At 41.9% G+C, this 16,990-nt stretch overlaps 1 protein-coding gene across 3 annotated transcripts in view; it reads right to left on the bottom strand.

The window, feature by feature from the left end:
- Positions 1 to 16,990, bottom strand: part of COL4A6 (collagen type IV alpha 6 chain) — a 320,391-nt gene that overhangs the window by 54,102 nt on the left and 249,299 nt on the right. For all 3 annotated transcript variants that reach the window (XM_061137217.1, XM_061137218.1, XM_061137216.1), the window contains exons 5-8: positions 16,085 to 16,129; positions 5,669 to 5,785; positions 2,806 to 2,874; positions 657 to 692 (exon numbers count right to left, since the gene is read on the bottom strand). In XM_061137217.1, the coding sequence (XP_060993200.1) occupies positions 657 to 692; positions 2,806 to 2,874; positions 5,669 to 5,785; positions 16,085 to 16,129 (267 nt within the window). The remainder of the gene's footprint in view (positions 1 to 656; positions 693 to 2,805; positions 2,875 to 5,668; positions 5,786 to 16,084; positions 16,130 to 16,990) is intronic.

Genomic DNA, 16,990 nt, shown 5'->3' on the forward strand with positions numbered 1-16,990 from the left:
TGTGCGCGTGCGCGCGCGCGTGCAGAGACCATGTCTGCATTTTTTCAGAGATCACTCATGGCCCTTTGCTGATGGTAGGAGCTCAATATCTGTTCTGGAATGGAAGAAGAAAAGAAGGAAGCCTGATACAGGAAAAGAGGAAGAGAGAAGGGGCCTTTTTAAAGCTACTTCAAAGGCAAGTGGTGACAATGTGGAAAGTCAAGGTAAAACAAAGCTCTTATTACTACAACTCATGGCCTTTCATGGACTCACTATTATTGAATCCCTAAAAGGAATTTCTCTATGGAATACCTTTTAAAAGAAGAGTGTTTCACTTCTTTTGTTTTACCTGTAGCCCTCTGAACACACAGAAAACTTAGCAAATGCTTGCGCAGTGAAAGGCAAGATTCTTCCAGATACATCCCCGGGAGAGATGCAGGTCCCTGGCCGAGAGGTCTGAAAGCCTGCTGCCGTGTCACTGGAGGTGGACAGTCCATCCCTTCAGTACATTCTTATTTTGAAAATGTCAATAGAGTGATCGGTTTTACTCCAACCCTCTGGATTTTCCTTGAAGGTTTACGAAGACCTTCAAACACCATGGAGAGGAATGAAAAGGGGCTATCAGTAACTATTAACCAGACAAACACTGAGAGCTCAACACGTAGGTAACAACTTACAGTGATTCCATCCAGTCCAGGCAGCCCAGGCTCCCCCTGAGTAACAGACAAAGGCAGGACATTGAAGAGATGAATAAATTAAGTTTGTGGTATTTTACACATAACTGACCTAAGATGCACGGGTATAAAAATGCATGGCTGAAGCTTGAGCCTCCTCTGTCAAGGTCTTGTGTTTTAAATAATGCATGCATCAGACATATCCAACCATTTCCTTTTTTTTCTAAGAAAAATCTAGACTCTAGAAGAAAAATATTATAACCTTGATTGAACAGGATTTCATTCTTTACTTGAATTAATTAATTTCCAACTTTGCTAGGAACTTATCAATTAGAAACTGCTTCTGTGGGCTGGTGATTTTCCTGCTCTTTTTGGAAGAAAGCAAAGCTACCTTGCCGTGTGCCGTCATCCCCAGAGAATCTGTGCCCATATGTATACAATGCAAATCAGACATTTCAAGGGAGAATCAACAGAGCATATAGTCTCTGATTACGTTTTAATTACTTTGCAGCATCTTAAGTCACCATATGAATCTGTAATATAACCATCCTGTGGAAATTACTGTGTTCCACTGTGTCCAGGGTCTCTTTGATTTTTTGCAAAACCACTTAATCAATGTTTGCTACAACAAAGGCCATATGTGGACACCTGCTAGTCTTACCCGACTTGGCTTACAGTAAAAAATCAGCTCTCTGCAACCTGGGAAGAGCACTGCCTGGGTTTTAGCTCTTTTGGGAAGCTGGCTTATGCCTGTGAGCAAGTCACAGAGCCTCGGGCCACCTCAGTTTTTCTATCTGTAAAATGAGCCACATGAATTAGAGAATCATGAGGTCCTCTCTGGACCACAGCCCAGTCGCTCTCCTATTCCCCCATCACACAATTGTTCTCCTCTTCAGTAGAGCTTTTATTACCACCTAGGCCACCCTGTTTTCCTCTTTTGGTGTCCCGAGCTCTTTGCAACAAAATGCAGGTACAGGCCATCCCTCTCCCAATCAGGAGCTTCCCAAGATGGGCTGCCCTTTGGCTTTCAGAAGCTGCAGGTAGGTTCCAGGGTGCTGCATTGTTAAATCAATGAGTTTTATTATATTTTTTCTTCTTGTTTTTTTGATATTATATATTTAAAAGGCAGTATCTTTTGTACTGTGAATTTGGCCATCAAAGATGCCAACTTCTGTTGGCGTGTACTGTATATGCTCTGTGTGTTCTTATGCTGAAAAGAAAGTTTTTCTTTATAAAAAATAAAAGTAAAGTCCTTTCCAAGTCTAACATGCCATTCCCACTATCATCAAAAACCCAAACCCTGTACATTCTTCATTTCCCAGCTATGTACACCCATCACTGCCTTCTAAAGAGCTGGAGATACTGGAAGACTTCCAGTATCTCCAGCTCTGTGCATGGGTGGAGGGCAGAAAGGTACCAACTCCAGCTAAGTGAGCTTGGGTACATCTTCCCCTCCCATATTGGATACAATAGGTTCCTGTCTGCTCCCAGGGAAATGATAGACTCCTATCCCACTCTGCAAGGGATTAGGGTCGATCCTCTGGCACCAGAATTTACTGAAGGCCCACAGGATACTAGGCAGCCTACACCAAGAATACAGCCACAAGAATACAGAAGGTTCTTGTCAATTCTAGGAAGAGATGAAAGTTTCTAGCCAGCTACAGAGTTGATGGACAATTTTTGCAGACAGCCAGGGGCCCAGCAAGGGTGATGGGCTGGTATGCAGATAGAGAAAAGGGCGGAACTATGATCCTGGATTGGTGGCCATGCTAAGATGGGCAGAGACACACGTGGCTTCAAACCGAGGTATTCAGACATCAAGGATTCTGGAGTAGACCAAAGGTATCTGCCTTCAGGAAATATCTTGGCCTGTCAAGGAAAATGACACCCATGTGCACTGTTTGTTTGCTGATTTGTCCCTTATTTTTGGTCTTGCTCTGACAAAGCAAATCTCTTTGACAATATGGTTGCAAACATTTCTGTCAATGTTTCCACCACAAAAAGTTCCAGATCCTTTTTAAATCCAGCTTGGTCTGTTCCTTAAATAGAGATGCAGATGCTAGTTCCAGAAATGTTTTCATTGGATATGGTGCTCCATCCTGGGGGAACTCAGCTTATAGCCTACTCAGCTGTCTGCCTTAAAGGCTCTTACCTTCATTCCTTTGAAACTACCTTGGACAAGGACAGGTTCACCTTTAGAGCCTTTCTGACCAGGAAGCCCCTGAGTAAAAATAAGAAAAATTTGTGAAGAAATGTGCACATGTGTGCACGCACGCATGCACACACATACACACACACACACACGGTATTGTTAATAGTATGATCTGATCAGATGGAAAAGCAAAAGCCTGAAACCATGTGGCTTATTCTACAGCAGCGATAGGCATACAAATTACAGCCCCTGAACAGGTGCTATGTCTCAAAGCTACACGCCTGTTCCCCAGCCTACAAGTCAGAAGTTTGTTAAGAAATTAGAACATAGATTTTGAATCTATTCAGAGAACCAATCTGAACGTCTACATAAAATACACATGTCTCTTATAGGGCTATAGCTAACCTGCTCCATATGTCACAGGTATAAATCACTGATGGGAACTTTGTCTAGGACAGAGGTTAGCGGACTTTTTCTGTAGAGAGCCAGTGAGTAAATAATATATGCTTTGGGGGTCATATCTGAGCTCTGTCCTGTATTCTGTTTTTCTTCACAATCTTTTAAAAAAATGGAAAAACAAGCCACAGGACAAAGGTTATGTGGGCCAGTTTACAGATCCCTGGTCTAAGAGATAATTACATAATCACCTACATCTTCTGCTTTTACCATACAACTTCAGCTTTGACATCTAAGTGGCAGGTGGGTCTCACTGTCAACATGGAAAACTGTTCAAAGTATGTCCAACCTGTCTAATCAGCCAGAGTTTTTAATGTCTCAGTGGCAGACACCAGCTAATATCTGCTAGATGTTGACCCCCTGGGGAAAATCAATGTCCCAATACCTAAATGGAAGTTGGAATTAGTGTTGGGGTAGGCCTAAGCTTTGGGGACAGAAGCATTGATTGAATGATGGATTCCTGAGTTCAAGGTCCATAGGTATAATAAAAGTATCATGTGGTTCCAAAAGCACAAACCAGTTTCTTTCCTAACACTTCCTATTTCCCCTTTTGCTTTCATCAAAGAAACTTCAAAAGCCATCTATTCAGTGTTCAGTAGGGTTAGTAAGGTTCAGCTTAGTAAAAATCCACAATCAAGTTCCTATTTAGGCTTAAAGGAAGGTGTAGGGACAGGATTGGGTTTTACCCTGGTCCTTTGGCTGTCAGGGGCTGTTTATTACTTCAAGATTTCTTTTCTCCCTCTTGGGGGCTGGGATTCCTTACTTTTCCAGATTTCCATTGTTTTAACACAGATGTGATTTGTTCTCTTGCCCTGTTACCATGGCAGTGTTTGGAGGCCTTTGAGACTCAAATAGCTCATACTATGTTGGTAATACATCTTTCTCCCCAACTGTCTGCTATATATTGGTTTGGTCCTTAGTTGTGAAAGTCCCTTATGCCAATTTGGGGCTTGTGCTTTGTCTGTTCCACCTTCTTACATGTACATTCACATCCACAACTTGGTCACTGAAAGCAATGCTCTTCCAGTAAAATGCCAAGTCATTCATGTAGCTATGCAACTGGTCTAATAGATAGTGTAATTTCTATTTAAACATATCACATCAGTACTCTTATTCGCTTAGATTATTTCAAATGAGGTTGAGAATGGGTTTGAAATATATTATTTTTCTCTTTCCAGCCACTCACAAAAGCAGCCTTGTAAGGGCATGGCATCTATTAGAGATCTTTTAGATCCAAATATTTGAGTTCTATCTGGATGAATGGAGTGAAGCAAAAGTGATGACTCCAATATCCAATAAATGCCTTATCAATTCCAGAACCAAGCATTATGACGTGGGGAGAGGATGGCAAGGAGAAAATTATGTCAGTGTAGAGTAGGATTTCTCAATTATTTCTGACTATTGACACTTTGGGACAGATGATAACTTGATGTCATGGTGGGGGCTGTCCTATACCAGTAGCATGCTCCCAATTGTGAGAACCAAAAGGGTCAGTGAAAGTAAAAGTTGCTCAGTTGTGTCTGACTCTTTCGACCCCAAGGGCTATACAGTCCATGGAATTCTCCAGGCCAGAATACTGGAGTGGGTTCCAGTATGTTCCCTTCTCCAGAGGATCTTCTCAACCCAGTGTTCGAACCCAGGTCTCCCACATTGCAGGTGGATTCTTTATCAGCTGTATCACCAGGGAAGCCCAAAAGTGTCAATATTACATATGTATATGTAGTTACATTATGGGATGTGAAAGTCACTCAGTCGTGTCCAACACTTTGCAACCCCATGGACAGTACAGTCCATGGACTGTATAGGCCATGGAGTTCTCCAGGCCAGAATACGGAGTGGGTAGCCATTCCCTTCTCCAGCAGATCTTTATGACCCAGGAATTGACCAGGGTCTCCTGCATTGCAGGCGGGTTCTTTACCAGCTGAGCCACCAGGGAAGTCTGAAAGTGTCAATAATAACTGTCAAATGTCCTCAGGAAGGATGCAAAATCCCCACTGGTTAAGAATCACTGGTAGAGAACAAGCCTGCCAAGCCCTTTGGGTCACTGTTAGTGCTTCCATGATCCCATGTAAACCTTCCAAGTACTGCATTTCCCAGTATTGCCTAATGTGGGAAAATGTTACATAGCCAAACATGTACTTTGATCTAAAATTTACTACAGTCTTTTTAATAATCTTGCCAACTCTAAAAGCATCATTAAAAAAAAAATCCTAGCTAGTGTAGCATGTGTACACTCCCCTGAAACTGGTATTCTTTAGACTTTTGACATTGTGGTGCTGCATTGGACAAGGGGCTTCAGTGATTGCCCCATGGATACTTAACAAGACCTCCAGAGAAGCAGAAGAGAGGGCACACTTGGAGGCAAGCAAAACCATTTGAAATAATGTACAAAGATGTGGCAGCTTACAGGTGGTCCAGGAAGCCCAGGATAGCCATCAGGACCTGGAAATCCAACAGTTCCTTGAGTTCCATTACAGCCATCCAGGCCAGGTGGGCCTCTGGGTCCTGGCTGTCCAGGGTGGCCCTGTTGAAAGAGAAAAGAAGGGATCGAGTCAGTCACAGGACTCTTAGCTAATCCAACAAGCTCCATAGTGAGAGAAGCCAAGGATGCTCCCAAATTCGGTCTCCCTGTCCACTCCCTTTGTCTCGTCACCTCTGCTCCCATCTCTATTCATTATACTCAGGTGTAGGTGGCTGATGACAGCTCAGTGTTTCCCCTGTCCAAAGGATTGATGCTTTACAAGCTGAAACCAAAGGGATCAAGCATGAAGAGATAGGCTACAAAGAGTGCTGCGACTGTACCTTCCTTTAGTAGAAAGATGCACTAAGATGGGTCTTAGCTGCCTGGCAGCTGAATTGCTACCAACAGGAAATCATGCCAGGCCTTGGGATTCCTCACAATGGACTGGAACCTGGGCAGCCTGGACTGGCTCTCTGTATTAGAAATGATGCTCTGTATGGGAAATGATGCTGGATTTTGGTTAACAGAGCAGAAGGAGTTTCCATAGCACCACCTCTCCTGAACACTGCTTGCTCAAAAATAAACAAGACAAGCAAGAATCACACTTGGAACTTTATTTTGTCATTATCTCATGTCATGCTATTTCTTCAGCCAGGGAACTGCATCTTTTCCTTTTCTCCATACTCACTACTGAGGCAGTTATTTTGCTGGGGAATCAGTAATCATTCACATACAGTTGGTGTCTGAATTCAATAATTCTGTGCTTCCTTGGTGTATAGGAAGTGTACTTGGTATATTTCCTACCTATGTGTAGGAAATCAAAAGCAGGTGTGTGTTGGGTATGGCACAAATAGATGACCTAAAAGACCAAAACTCTAGGCAGATCAACAAAAGGTAGTCTCCCACTTACCCACACACTTTTAAAGTCAAATACATATTATATATATAATATACATTATATATATGTATTAAAGCCAAATACCTATATGTATATAAATACATATACATATATTATATGTATTTAGTTAAATATACATACATATATATAATATATATTTACTGATTTGAAGAAAACATGTCATGTGTTCAAAAAGCAACTTTTCAAATTATTTGAGGAAACAATCTTTTGACAAATGTTTATTGTGAGAATGCTCTGGGGAATTTTGTTTTGTTTTTATTATTATTGTTCTTTTTGTAGGAGAGAGACGGTCCATTGTGAGTCTAGACTGCTAGACTCACGGAACACAGAGTCCAGAGGAGTGCTCAATAAACTTACCTTTGCAATAAAACTTGCTGTTTATTGCAAGTTATGCCTCTGCAGACTCAGATGATGAATCTTAGTTGAACTGGGGAAATTGAGACAGCTTACTAGAGTCATTAGGGTGGCGCTAGTGGTAAAGAACCCAACTGCCAATGCAGGAGACATAAGAGATGTGGAGTTGATCTCTGGGTCGGGAAGATCCCCTGGAGAAGGGAATGGCAACCCACTCCAGTACTCTTGCCTGGAAAATCCCATAGACAGAGGAGTCTGGAGGGCTATAGTCCATGGGTTTGCAAGAGTCAGATACAGCTGAAGCAGCTTAGCACAGCATAGCACATCACTAGAGTCATCAACATTTTATTACCAAATGAGATGGCTATCCCTATTGGCCCTGGAGATCTACACTCTACCTTCCCCACATCTGTGCTTTGGGAGACTAACCTTTACTATGCCTAGGCTCCCTTTCCCTCTGTCTTCCAGTTGTATGTGGTCACTAGGAGGCACAAGCGGGAGATGGGAGACCAGGATGAGGAAGAGCTCAGGCTGTTTATTTCTCCTATACTCTTCCTCCCTGGCAGTATTTGTGGCCGTGGCCATATTTCTCTACAATATTAGTTCCCATTGGACAAGTGCTAGTCCATGGCTCCCAGTCTTACAGAGTTCCAGTATTACTATTCCTCCTCTCCCCATTTGGGACTAGGTGTGGTAACAGCTTTGTGTTGGTTACTTCTGCATCCACTGCTGTTTCCCTTAATCCTGCTTGCATCCTTTATATTAGCAGTCCCCAACTTTTTTGGCACTAGGGACTGGTTCCATGAAGACATTTTTCCATGGACCAGGAGTAAAGGGGATGAAACACATTACATTTATTGTATAGTTTATTTCTATTATTATTACATCAGTTCCACCTTGGATCATCACACATTAGATCCCAGAGGTTGGGGATGCCTGCTTTAAATATACCCTTCATTTACCTCTATTCAGTCAGTTCCTTCAGGTGGAGTGTCTATTTCTTCCTGGGGTCCTAATCATTATTAAAAAATGTCCCAGCCAAATTTGCTAGGGGTTATCTCTCAACTGGGTAACAGAAATGAGTTAAGACAACAGGCTGGCTCAGTACTAGGGATCTTACTCAGTCCTGAGACCTTGGTTATGCCCTTTCTGGGTAGAGAGAATGAATGACTTCACATATGTGTGTGCCACTTCTCCAAGAGAATATAGCTCTTTGAAAGAGAAAACCATGGTTCTATAAAACCACAAGGGACTAAACACACAGGATAGGTGGATGTGCTGTATTATAGAAAAGCAGTGTTCCCCAATTCATGTTCCCCACTTCATGGCAAATAGATGGGGAAAAATGGAAACAGTGACAGACTTTTATCTTCTTGGGCCTCCAAATCACTGCAGACAGTGACTGCAGCTATGAAATTAAAAGATGCTTGCTCTTTGGAAGAAAAACTATAACAAACCTAGAAAGCATATTATAAAGGAGAGATATCACTTTGCCAACAAAGGCCCATCTAGTCAAAGCTATGGTTTTTCTAATTGTTATGTACAGATGTGAGAATTGGACCATAAGGAAGGCTGAGTATCAAAGAATTGATGCTTTCAAACTGTGGTGCAGGAGAAGATTCTTGACAGTCCCTTGGACTGCAAGGAGATCAAGCCAATCAGTTCTAAAGGAAATCAACCCTGAATACGCATCAGAAGGACTGATGCTGAAGCTGAAGCTCCAATACTTTGGCTACTGAATGCGAAGAGCCAACTCACTGGAAAAGACCCTGATGGCATCACCAACTCAATGGACGTGCATTTGAGCAAACTCTGGAGATAGTGAAGGACAGGGAAGCCTGGTGTGCTACAGTCCACGGGGTCACAAAGAGTTGGACATGACTTAGTGGTTGAACAACAACAACAACAAATGTTTCATAGAACCCAGATTGGAAAGGAGATGTTTCCATTTGGTGAGTAGTTCATGGGCACTTTGAAGATATAAATCTGGTGTGTTCATTTATGAGTCTCTAGGCGGGGAAATGTTTGAGATCGACTCCGTGGGAAAAGCTCAACATAAATCGCAAAAGACAACTTGAAAACTTCTGCTTCCAACTTATTTGAACTGAAAACATTGGATCAACCTGCATTTTTTGGGGGTGCCGACAGCTCAACTCACATCTGTGATATCATTAAAAGCCACAGTCCTATTGTCCCTTGTCTATGCTATTTTAATGTTGAATATCTTGACGACTGCTTGCTTGTTCACTCTCAACTGGTGACAGTGCCCCTGGGTGCGCAGACTTGGATGATCTTGCTCATTCATGTGGAAATCATCTACATGACAGCAAAAATGGAGTTCTGGGACCAAAACCAGTGACACAGATGTTAGCAATCAGCCAATATTAATAGGGGAAGCAGATTTGTGCAGTGATCCAGTTTAGTAAAGATGTGTTGGTTTTAGCCAAATTGCTTAATAAGTGCTGCTGAAAGTTGGGTAAAATAATTAGTCCGACTGATCCTAGGGTCTCTGTGTTTTCCTCTGTCTGAGGGAGCCCTGCAAGTCTGAGAATTGCTGCTTTTATAGGTACTGTGGTGTCGTTCTGTCGTGCCTGACTCTTGTGACCCCATAGACTGTAGCCCACCAGACTCGTCTGTCCCTGGGTTTTCCCAGGCAAGAATACTGAAGTGGGTTGCCATTTCCTTCTCCAGGGGATCTTCCTAACCCAGGAATGGAACCTGGTTGTCCTGCATTTCAGGTGGAGTCTTTATTGACTGACCTACTAGGGAAGCCTCTTGTAGCTACTACTAGAGCTATGAGGTACTAGAGGTTGGATTTCTAGTTTCTACTCTGTGCTGAATTTAGCCCTGGGGTCTCTGAGAGGAACAGAAGACAAAACTCTGTGCTTTCAAGGAGCTAGATAAGACTCAGTTCAGTTCAGTTCAGTCACTCAGTCATGTCCAACTCTTTGTGACCCCATGGACTGCAGCACACTAGGCCTCCCTGTGCATCACCAACTCCTGGAGTTTACTCAAACTCATGTCCATTGAGTCGGTGATGCCATCCAACCATCTCATCCTCTGTCTTCCCCTTCTCCTCCCACCTTCAATCTTTCCCAGCATCAGGGTCTTTTCAAATCAGTCAGTTCTTTGCATGAGGTGGCCAAAGTATTGGAGTTTCAGCTTCAGCATCAGCCTTTCCAATGAATATTCAGGACTGATTTCCTTTAGGATGGACTGGTTGGATATCCTTGCTGTCCAAGGGACTCTCAAGAGTCTTCTCCAAAACCACAGTTCAAAAGCATCAATTCTTTGTCACTCAGTTTTCTTGATAGTCCAACTCTCAAATCCATATATGACTACTGGAAAAACCATAGCCTTGACTAGAAGGACCTTTGTTGCCAAAGTAATGTCTCTGCTTTTTAATATTCTGTCTAGGTTGGTCATAGCTTTTCTTCCAAGGAGCAAGTGTCTTTTAATTTCATGGCTTCAGTCACCATCTGCAGTGATTTTGGAGCCCCCCAAAATAAAGTCTGACACTGTTTTCAGTTTCCCCATCTATTTGCCATGAAGTGATGGGACTGGATGCCATGATCTTAGTTTTCTGAATGTTGAATTTTAAGCCACCTTTTTCATTCTCCTCTTTCACTTTCATCAAGAGGCTCTTTAGTTCTTCTTTGCTTTCTGCCATAAGGGTGCTATTATCTGCATATTTGAGGTTATTGATATTTCTCCCAGTAAGCTTGATTCCAGCTTGTGCTACATCATGACGTGCTGTACTGTGCATATAAGTTAAATAAGCAGGGTGAAAATATACAGCTTGATGTACACCTTTCCCTATTTGGAAGCAGTCTGTTGTTCCACGTCCAGTTCTAACTGTTGCTTCTTGACCTGCATACAGATTGTTAAGGACGCAGGTCTGGTATTCCCATCTCTTGAAGAATTTTCTACAGTTTGTTGTGATTCACATAGTCAAAGGCATTAGCATAGTCAATAAAGCAGAAGTAGATGTTTTTCTGGAACTCTCTTGCTTTTTCAATGATCCAGCGGATGTTGGGAATTTAATCCCTGGTTCCTCTGCCTTTTCTAAAACCAGCTTGAACATCTGGAAGTTCATGGTTCACATACTGTTAAAGCCTGTCTTGGAGAATTTTGAGCATTACTTTGCTAGCGTGTGAGATGAGTGCACTTGCACAGTAGTTTGGGCATTCTTTGGCATTGCCTTTCTTTGGGATTGGAATGAAAACTGACCTTTTTCAGTCTTGTGGCCACTGCTGAGTTTTCCAAATTTGCTGTCATATTGACTGCAGCACTTTCACAGCATCATCTTTCAAGATTTGAAATAGGTCAACTGGAATTCCATCATCTCCACTAGCTTTGTTCATAGTGATGTTTCCTAAGGCCCACTTGACTTCATATTCCAGGATGTCTGGCTCTAGGTGAGTGATCACACCATCATGATCATCTGGGTTGGGAAGATCTTTTTTGCATAGTTCTTCTATGTATTCTTGCTACCTCTTCTTAATATTTTCTGCTTCTGTTAGGTCCATACCATTCCTGTCCTTTATTGAGCCCATCTTTGCATGGAATGTTCCCTTGGTATCTCTAATTTTCTTGAAGAGATATCTAGTCTTTCCCATTCTATTGTTTTCCTCTCTTTCTTTGCAGTGATAACTGAGGAAGGCTTTCTTATCTCTCCTTGCTATTCTTTGGAACTCTGCATTCAGATGGGTATATCTTTCCTTTTCTCCTTGGCCTTTCACTTCTCTTTTCACAGCTATTTGTAAGGCCTCCTCAGACAACCACTTTACCTTTTTGCAGTTCTTTTTCTTGGGGATTGTCTTGATCACTGCCTCCTGTACAATGTCACGAACTTCCATCTATAGTTCTTCAGATACTCTGTCTATCAGATCTAATCCCTTGAATCTATTTCTCACTTCCACTGTATAGTCATAAGGGATTTGATTTAGGTCATACCTGAATGGTCTAGTGGTTTTCTCTACTTCAATTTAAGTCTGAATTTGGCAATAAGGAGTTCATGATCTGAGCCACAGTCAGCTCCCGGTCTTGTTTTTGCTTGATTTTATAGAGCTTCTCCATCTTTGACTGCAAATAATATAATCAGTCTGGTTTCAGTATTGACCATCTGGTGATGTCCATGTGTAGAGTCTTCTCTTGTGTTGTTGGAAGAGGGTGTTTGCTATGACAAGTGCGTTCTCTTGGCAAAACTCTGTTAGCCTTTGCCCTGCTTCATTCTGTACTCCAAGGTTAAATTTGCCTGTTACTCCAGGTATTTCTTGACTTCCTACTTTTGCATTCCAAGGCAAACCATTCAATATCACAGTAATCCAAGTATATGCCCCGACCAATAATGCTGAAGAAGCTGAATTTGAACGGTTCTATGAAGACCTACAAGACCTTCTAGAACTAACACCCAAAAAAGATGTCCTTTTCATTATAGGGGACTGGAATGCAAAAGTAGATAAGACTAACATACAAGAAAATAAATAAATAACATGCACTATATGCAATAAGGAGCTAGAGTTTGTGGTACAGACCCCAAAGACTCCTGGGAGATTAGAGATGGAAAAGAGAGGTAAGCTGTCAACAGAAGATGCTTCTTAATACATCATGAATAGCTGGAAGAGAGGGAAGTGAACAGGGGATAAAATTTCTTGGAGTAAGTGAGGCTTAAATCCTGAAGCTAAAGAGATTGAAAGTCAAAAAAATACATGTACAACCTTAGGTCAAGGGGTCAAGGGGATGGGGCAAGAAGAGAGCCAAGGGGATGAGAACTTCTACTGGAAACAGCAGACTCATTTGGAGGAAGCTGGACTCATTCTCCCAAGCAACAAAGGCCCCCAAAAGAAGTGATCAATTTCTAGAAGCCCTCAGGCTCTCTTGGCCACAAGTTGGATGGTTGGACACAGAAGTGTCCAGCTGGACTCTGGGGTGGGTTCCAACTCAGAATGGGAATCAGCCTCTGCTTCACAGGATTCATTTCCTTCCAGCCCCCGTTAAAAAGAGATTGCAGGAGGAAGGGTGTAGTGCTGTTGTGAGCTTCAAATCCTCCACTCATATCTGGTGAGGCTGGATCCACAGGATAAATGGAAGAGGTGGCCTCCAGTTTGCTAGTTTCTATCCTTTTGAACTGTGGTGCCAGAGAAGACTCTTGAGAGTCTCTTGGACAGCAAGGAGATCAAACCAGTCAATCCTAAAGGAAATCAACCCTGAATATTCATTAGAAGGACTGATGCTGAAGCTGAAGCTCCAATATTTTGGCTACCTGATGCGAAGAATTGACTTATTGGAAAAGACCCTGATGCGGGGAAAGATAGAAGGCAGGAGAAGGGGATGACAGGATGAGATGGTTGGATGGAATCACCAATTCAGTGTACATGAATTTGAACGAACTCCAGGAGATGGTGAACAACATGGAAGCCAGGCGTGCAGCAGTCCGTGAGGTCTCATAGAGACAAACATGACGGAACAACTTAACAATAACAACAATCACCCATTGGTTCCCTCAAGACACATATACTGAGTGGAGATGCTGGATGATGTGGTCTTAGAACATAGCCATGAGAAAATATCAGGGGAAGTCATAAGAGGGTAACCAACCCCATCCACTTCTTACTTCTCCAATGACCCATTTCTGGGATTTTGTAGACTCTGCAATTGAATAAAAGGCCAAAATCTGATGACCGATTTGTTGATACATGTAACAAATACAAGGCAAGTGAGTCTTCTATTCGCCAAAGCCACAAAGGTATAGTAGATCTGGGGATAAAAATGAATCAGATGATAATATCTCCGAGGGCAGAGCCAGATGCCTTTTTTTTTTTTTTTGTATTCCTATATTAGAGTGCTACCATATAGCAGGTACTCAAGAAAAATACCTGTATGTTGGCACAAAACAATTTGAACTCCCTTACCTGATATTAGATGATTATGTAGTATAACACAAGAAGCTGTTAAGTCAAGACTTAACTAAACTGTTTTGATATGATTCAAAAGAACCCCTTAGAGGCTGTTAGAAAGATAAAAGCAGGCTCTAGGCCTTTCCTCAAATGGAGGAGCTGCATTTTTTTTTTTTTTCTGTTCTACATGCTGAGCTTCCACACAAGATTTGGTTCTTAAGGTTGAAAACCACTGCTAAAGGCAAACACAGCCCAGGTTAAAGACTAAATATATAGAGAAGCACTGAAGAATATAACTAAAAAGTGACAGTACCAAGTTCCAAATACTGCATTTTAAAAGCTGGAGAAATGTTACCATGTAATATCCAGTGGCAGGATAAGTAGGGATATTGAGTAAAAATGGAGAAACTCAATAAAAAGGGGGGGATTGGGCTGGATGGAATGGGAAAAGGACATGTCTGCAAGCTTCAGACTCCCCACTTATCTCCAGCAAAACCAGGTCCTCAGGATGAAGGGAAGAGGTTGTCTTCAAGTGACCTTTGTAGTAGTCAGTTTGTAAAAACCATCAGCAAAATGAAAAGACAACCTACTGAATGGGAGAAGATATTTGCAAAAACTATGACTGATAGGAGCTAATATCCAACACATAGAAACAGGTCATAAAACTCAATATGAAAGAAACAAACAACCCAATTAAAAGATGGGTAGAAGAACTTTTCTAAAGAACAAATGAAGATGTCCAGCGTGCACATGAAAATATGCTCAGCATCACTAATCATCAAGAAATGCAAGTCAAAACCACAATGAGGTATGACCTCATACCTATCAGAATGGCTGTTCTCAAAAGGAACACAAATAACAAGTGTTGGTGAGGATGTGGAGAAAAGGGAATCCTCCTGCACTGTTGGTAGGAATGTAAAGTGATGCAGTCACTGGGGAAAAAATTATGAAAGTTCCTCAAAAAAATAAAAATAGAACTACCATATGATTCAGCAATTCCATTCCTGAGTATATATATGAAAAAAACCCACCAATTCAAACAGATATACATACCCCAATTTTCATAGCAGCATTATTTACAATTCTCAAGGTATAGAAGCAACAAAGAAGATGTGGTGTATATATATATATATATATAAGGAATACTACTCAGCTATACAAAAGACTGAAATTTTGCCATTTGCAGCAAAATGGATGGACTTGGAGGGCATTACGCTAAGTGAAATAAGTCAGAAAGAGAAAGCAAAATACTGTATGATGTCAATCATATGTGGAATCTAAAAAATACAACAAACTAGTGAATATAACAAAAAAAGCAGTAGATTCTCAGGCATAGAGAACAACTAGTGGTTATTTGTGTGTGGAGAGGGGCATTATGTTTTAGGGGTTGGGAGGGTGGGAAGTACAAACTATTGGGTGTCAGATAGGCTCACAGACATATCATACAACCTGGGGAATATAGCCAGTATTTTGTAATAACTACAAATGGAAAGCAACATTTAAAATTTGTACTTAGAAGTCTGAAAAATCTGAAGGGAAATTCACTTGGGAATAAGGCTGAAGAGAACAAATTATTGAAATTAAATGTGTTAAGGTATCAGTAAGTATTTTTCTATCTAACTTCGTGTACCTTCTTAGTTTTCTGATAATGAGGATATATGTGTTCTCATGTCACTGTCTTCACACTTCAGAACCAGTCCCTCATTCCCAGTGAAAGCTGCCCTCAACCTAGAAGACCCAACCCCTTTTGTCTAAGATACTGATGGTTTTTTAGGCCTGCACATATCTCTGTATCCCCAACTATATAATTTAGTGCTCCCCATAATGGGATCCCAAGGCAAGTGTGGGTGAGCACTGCTCTTCAAACCTTACCACGCACATCTCAACACTTAGCCCTGAGCATGCATGCCTGAGACAGGATGTGGTTAAGACCAAAGTACTTGAGCTATGAGGCAGAAACTAGAGGTTGTATTAAAATTGCCTCTATGAAATAGATAAACAACAAGGTATAGCCCAAGGGAACTATATTCTATATTTTGTGATAAGCCATCATGGAAAAGAACATGAAAAAGAATATATACACATGTATAACCAAATCACTCTGCTGTATAGCAGAAGTGAACACAATCTTGTAAATCAAGTCTACTTCAATAAAATAAAATTTCAAAATGCTTCTATGAACACACTCACCGGAATTCCATTGATGCCAAGAAAGCCGGGAACACCCATGGGACCCTAAAAAAGGGAGTAGGAATGTAAGAGATGGGTCCAACTTATCTCCATTAGGTGAGGTAGGTTTGTTCATGTAGTTAATGACCTAAGTTGTTAAGAAGTGTTTTGTACCCCAACCGCCCCCCACCCCACACATCACATCACTTTGCTGTCTACTACACTTCCAAGTGATCACTAGCCTTTACCTAAGGTCTTGGGCAGTTCTTGTCTTAGACCATGTGGTATCGGACCTAAAAATAAGGCTCAGTATTATATGGTGCCTTGACATCTGGGAAGGCTGCATGCGGGCTTGCTAAGTCTTTGCAGCCCTAGCCCGCCAGGTTTCTCTGTCCATGGGATTCTCCAGGCAAGAACACTGGAGTGGGTTGTCATTTCCTCCTCCAGGGGATCTTCCTGACCCAGGGATCAAACCCATGTCTCTTATGTCTCCTGCATTGGCAGGCAGGTTCTTCACCACTAGTGCCACCTGGGAAGCCCTGGGAAAATTGAGGAGTGCCTCAAACGGCATTTTGCTCCTGATGAGATCTTTCAGGCAAACAACTCTCCTTATCAAATATACTGGGCACAGTTCCTGCTTGTTCCTGAGTTGTAGGTTTCAGTTCCCTGCTGGCCCAATGAATTATTCAAACAAGCCAGTCATATCCTCCTTTAGGAACCTAGGGACACTCATCCTCTTGACATGGCACAGTTTGCCTCTCACAGCCCTTCTGGTTTATTTTGTTCCAGAGCGCAAGCACTGTGTGACCCTGCACGGTGTGTGATGTCCTCTTCCACTGTGAGTGTATGTGACTTATAAACCTGTTGTTGATCTCTTCTGTCCTGTGCCAGGTGTCACATACTTGGCCATCTGCAGAACCCTAGGGT

Source organism: Dama dama, chromosome X (assembly GCF_033118175.1).
Source record: "Dama dama isolate Ldn47 chromosome X, ASM3311817v1, whole genome shotgun sequence".
Lineage (NCBI taxonomy): Eukaryota > Metazoa > Chordata > Mammalia > Artiodactyla > Cervidae > Dama > Dama dama.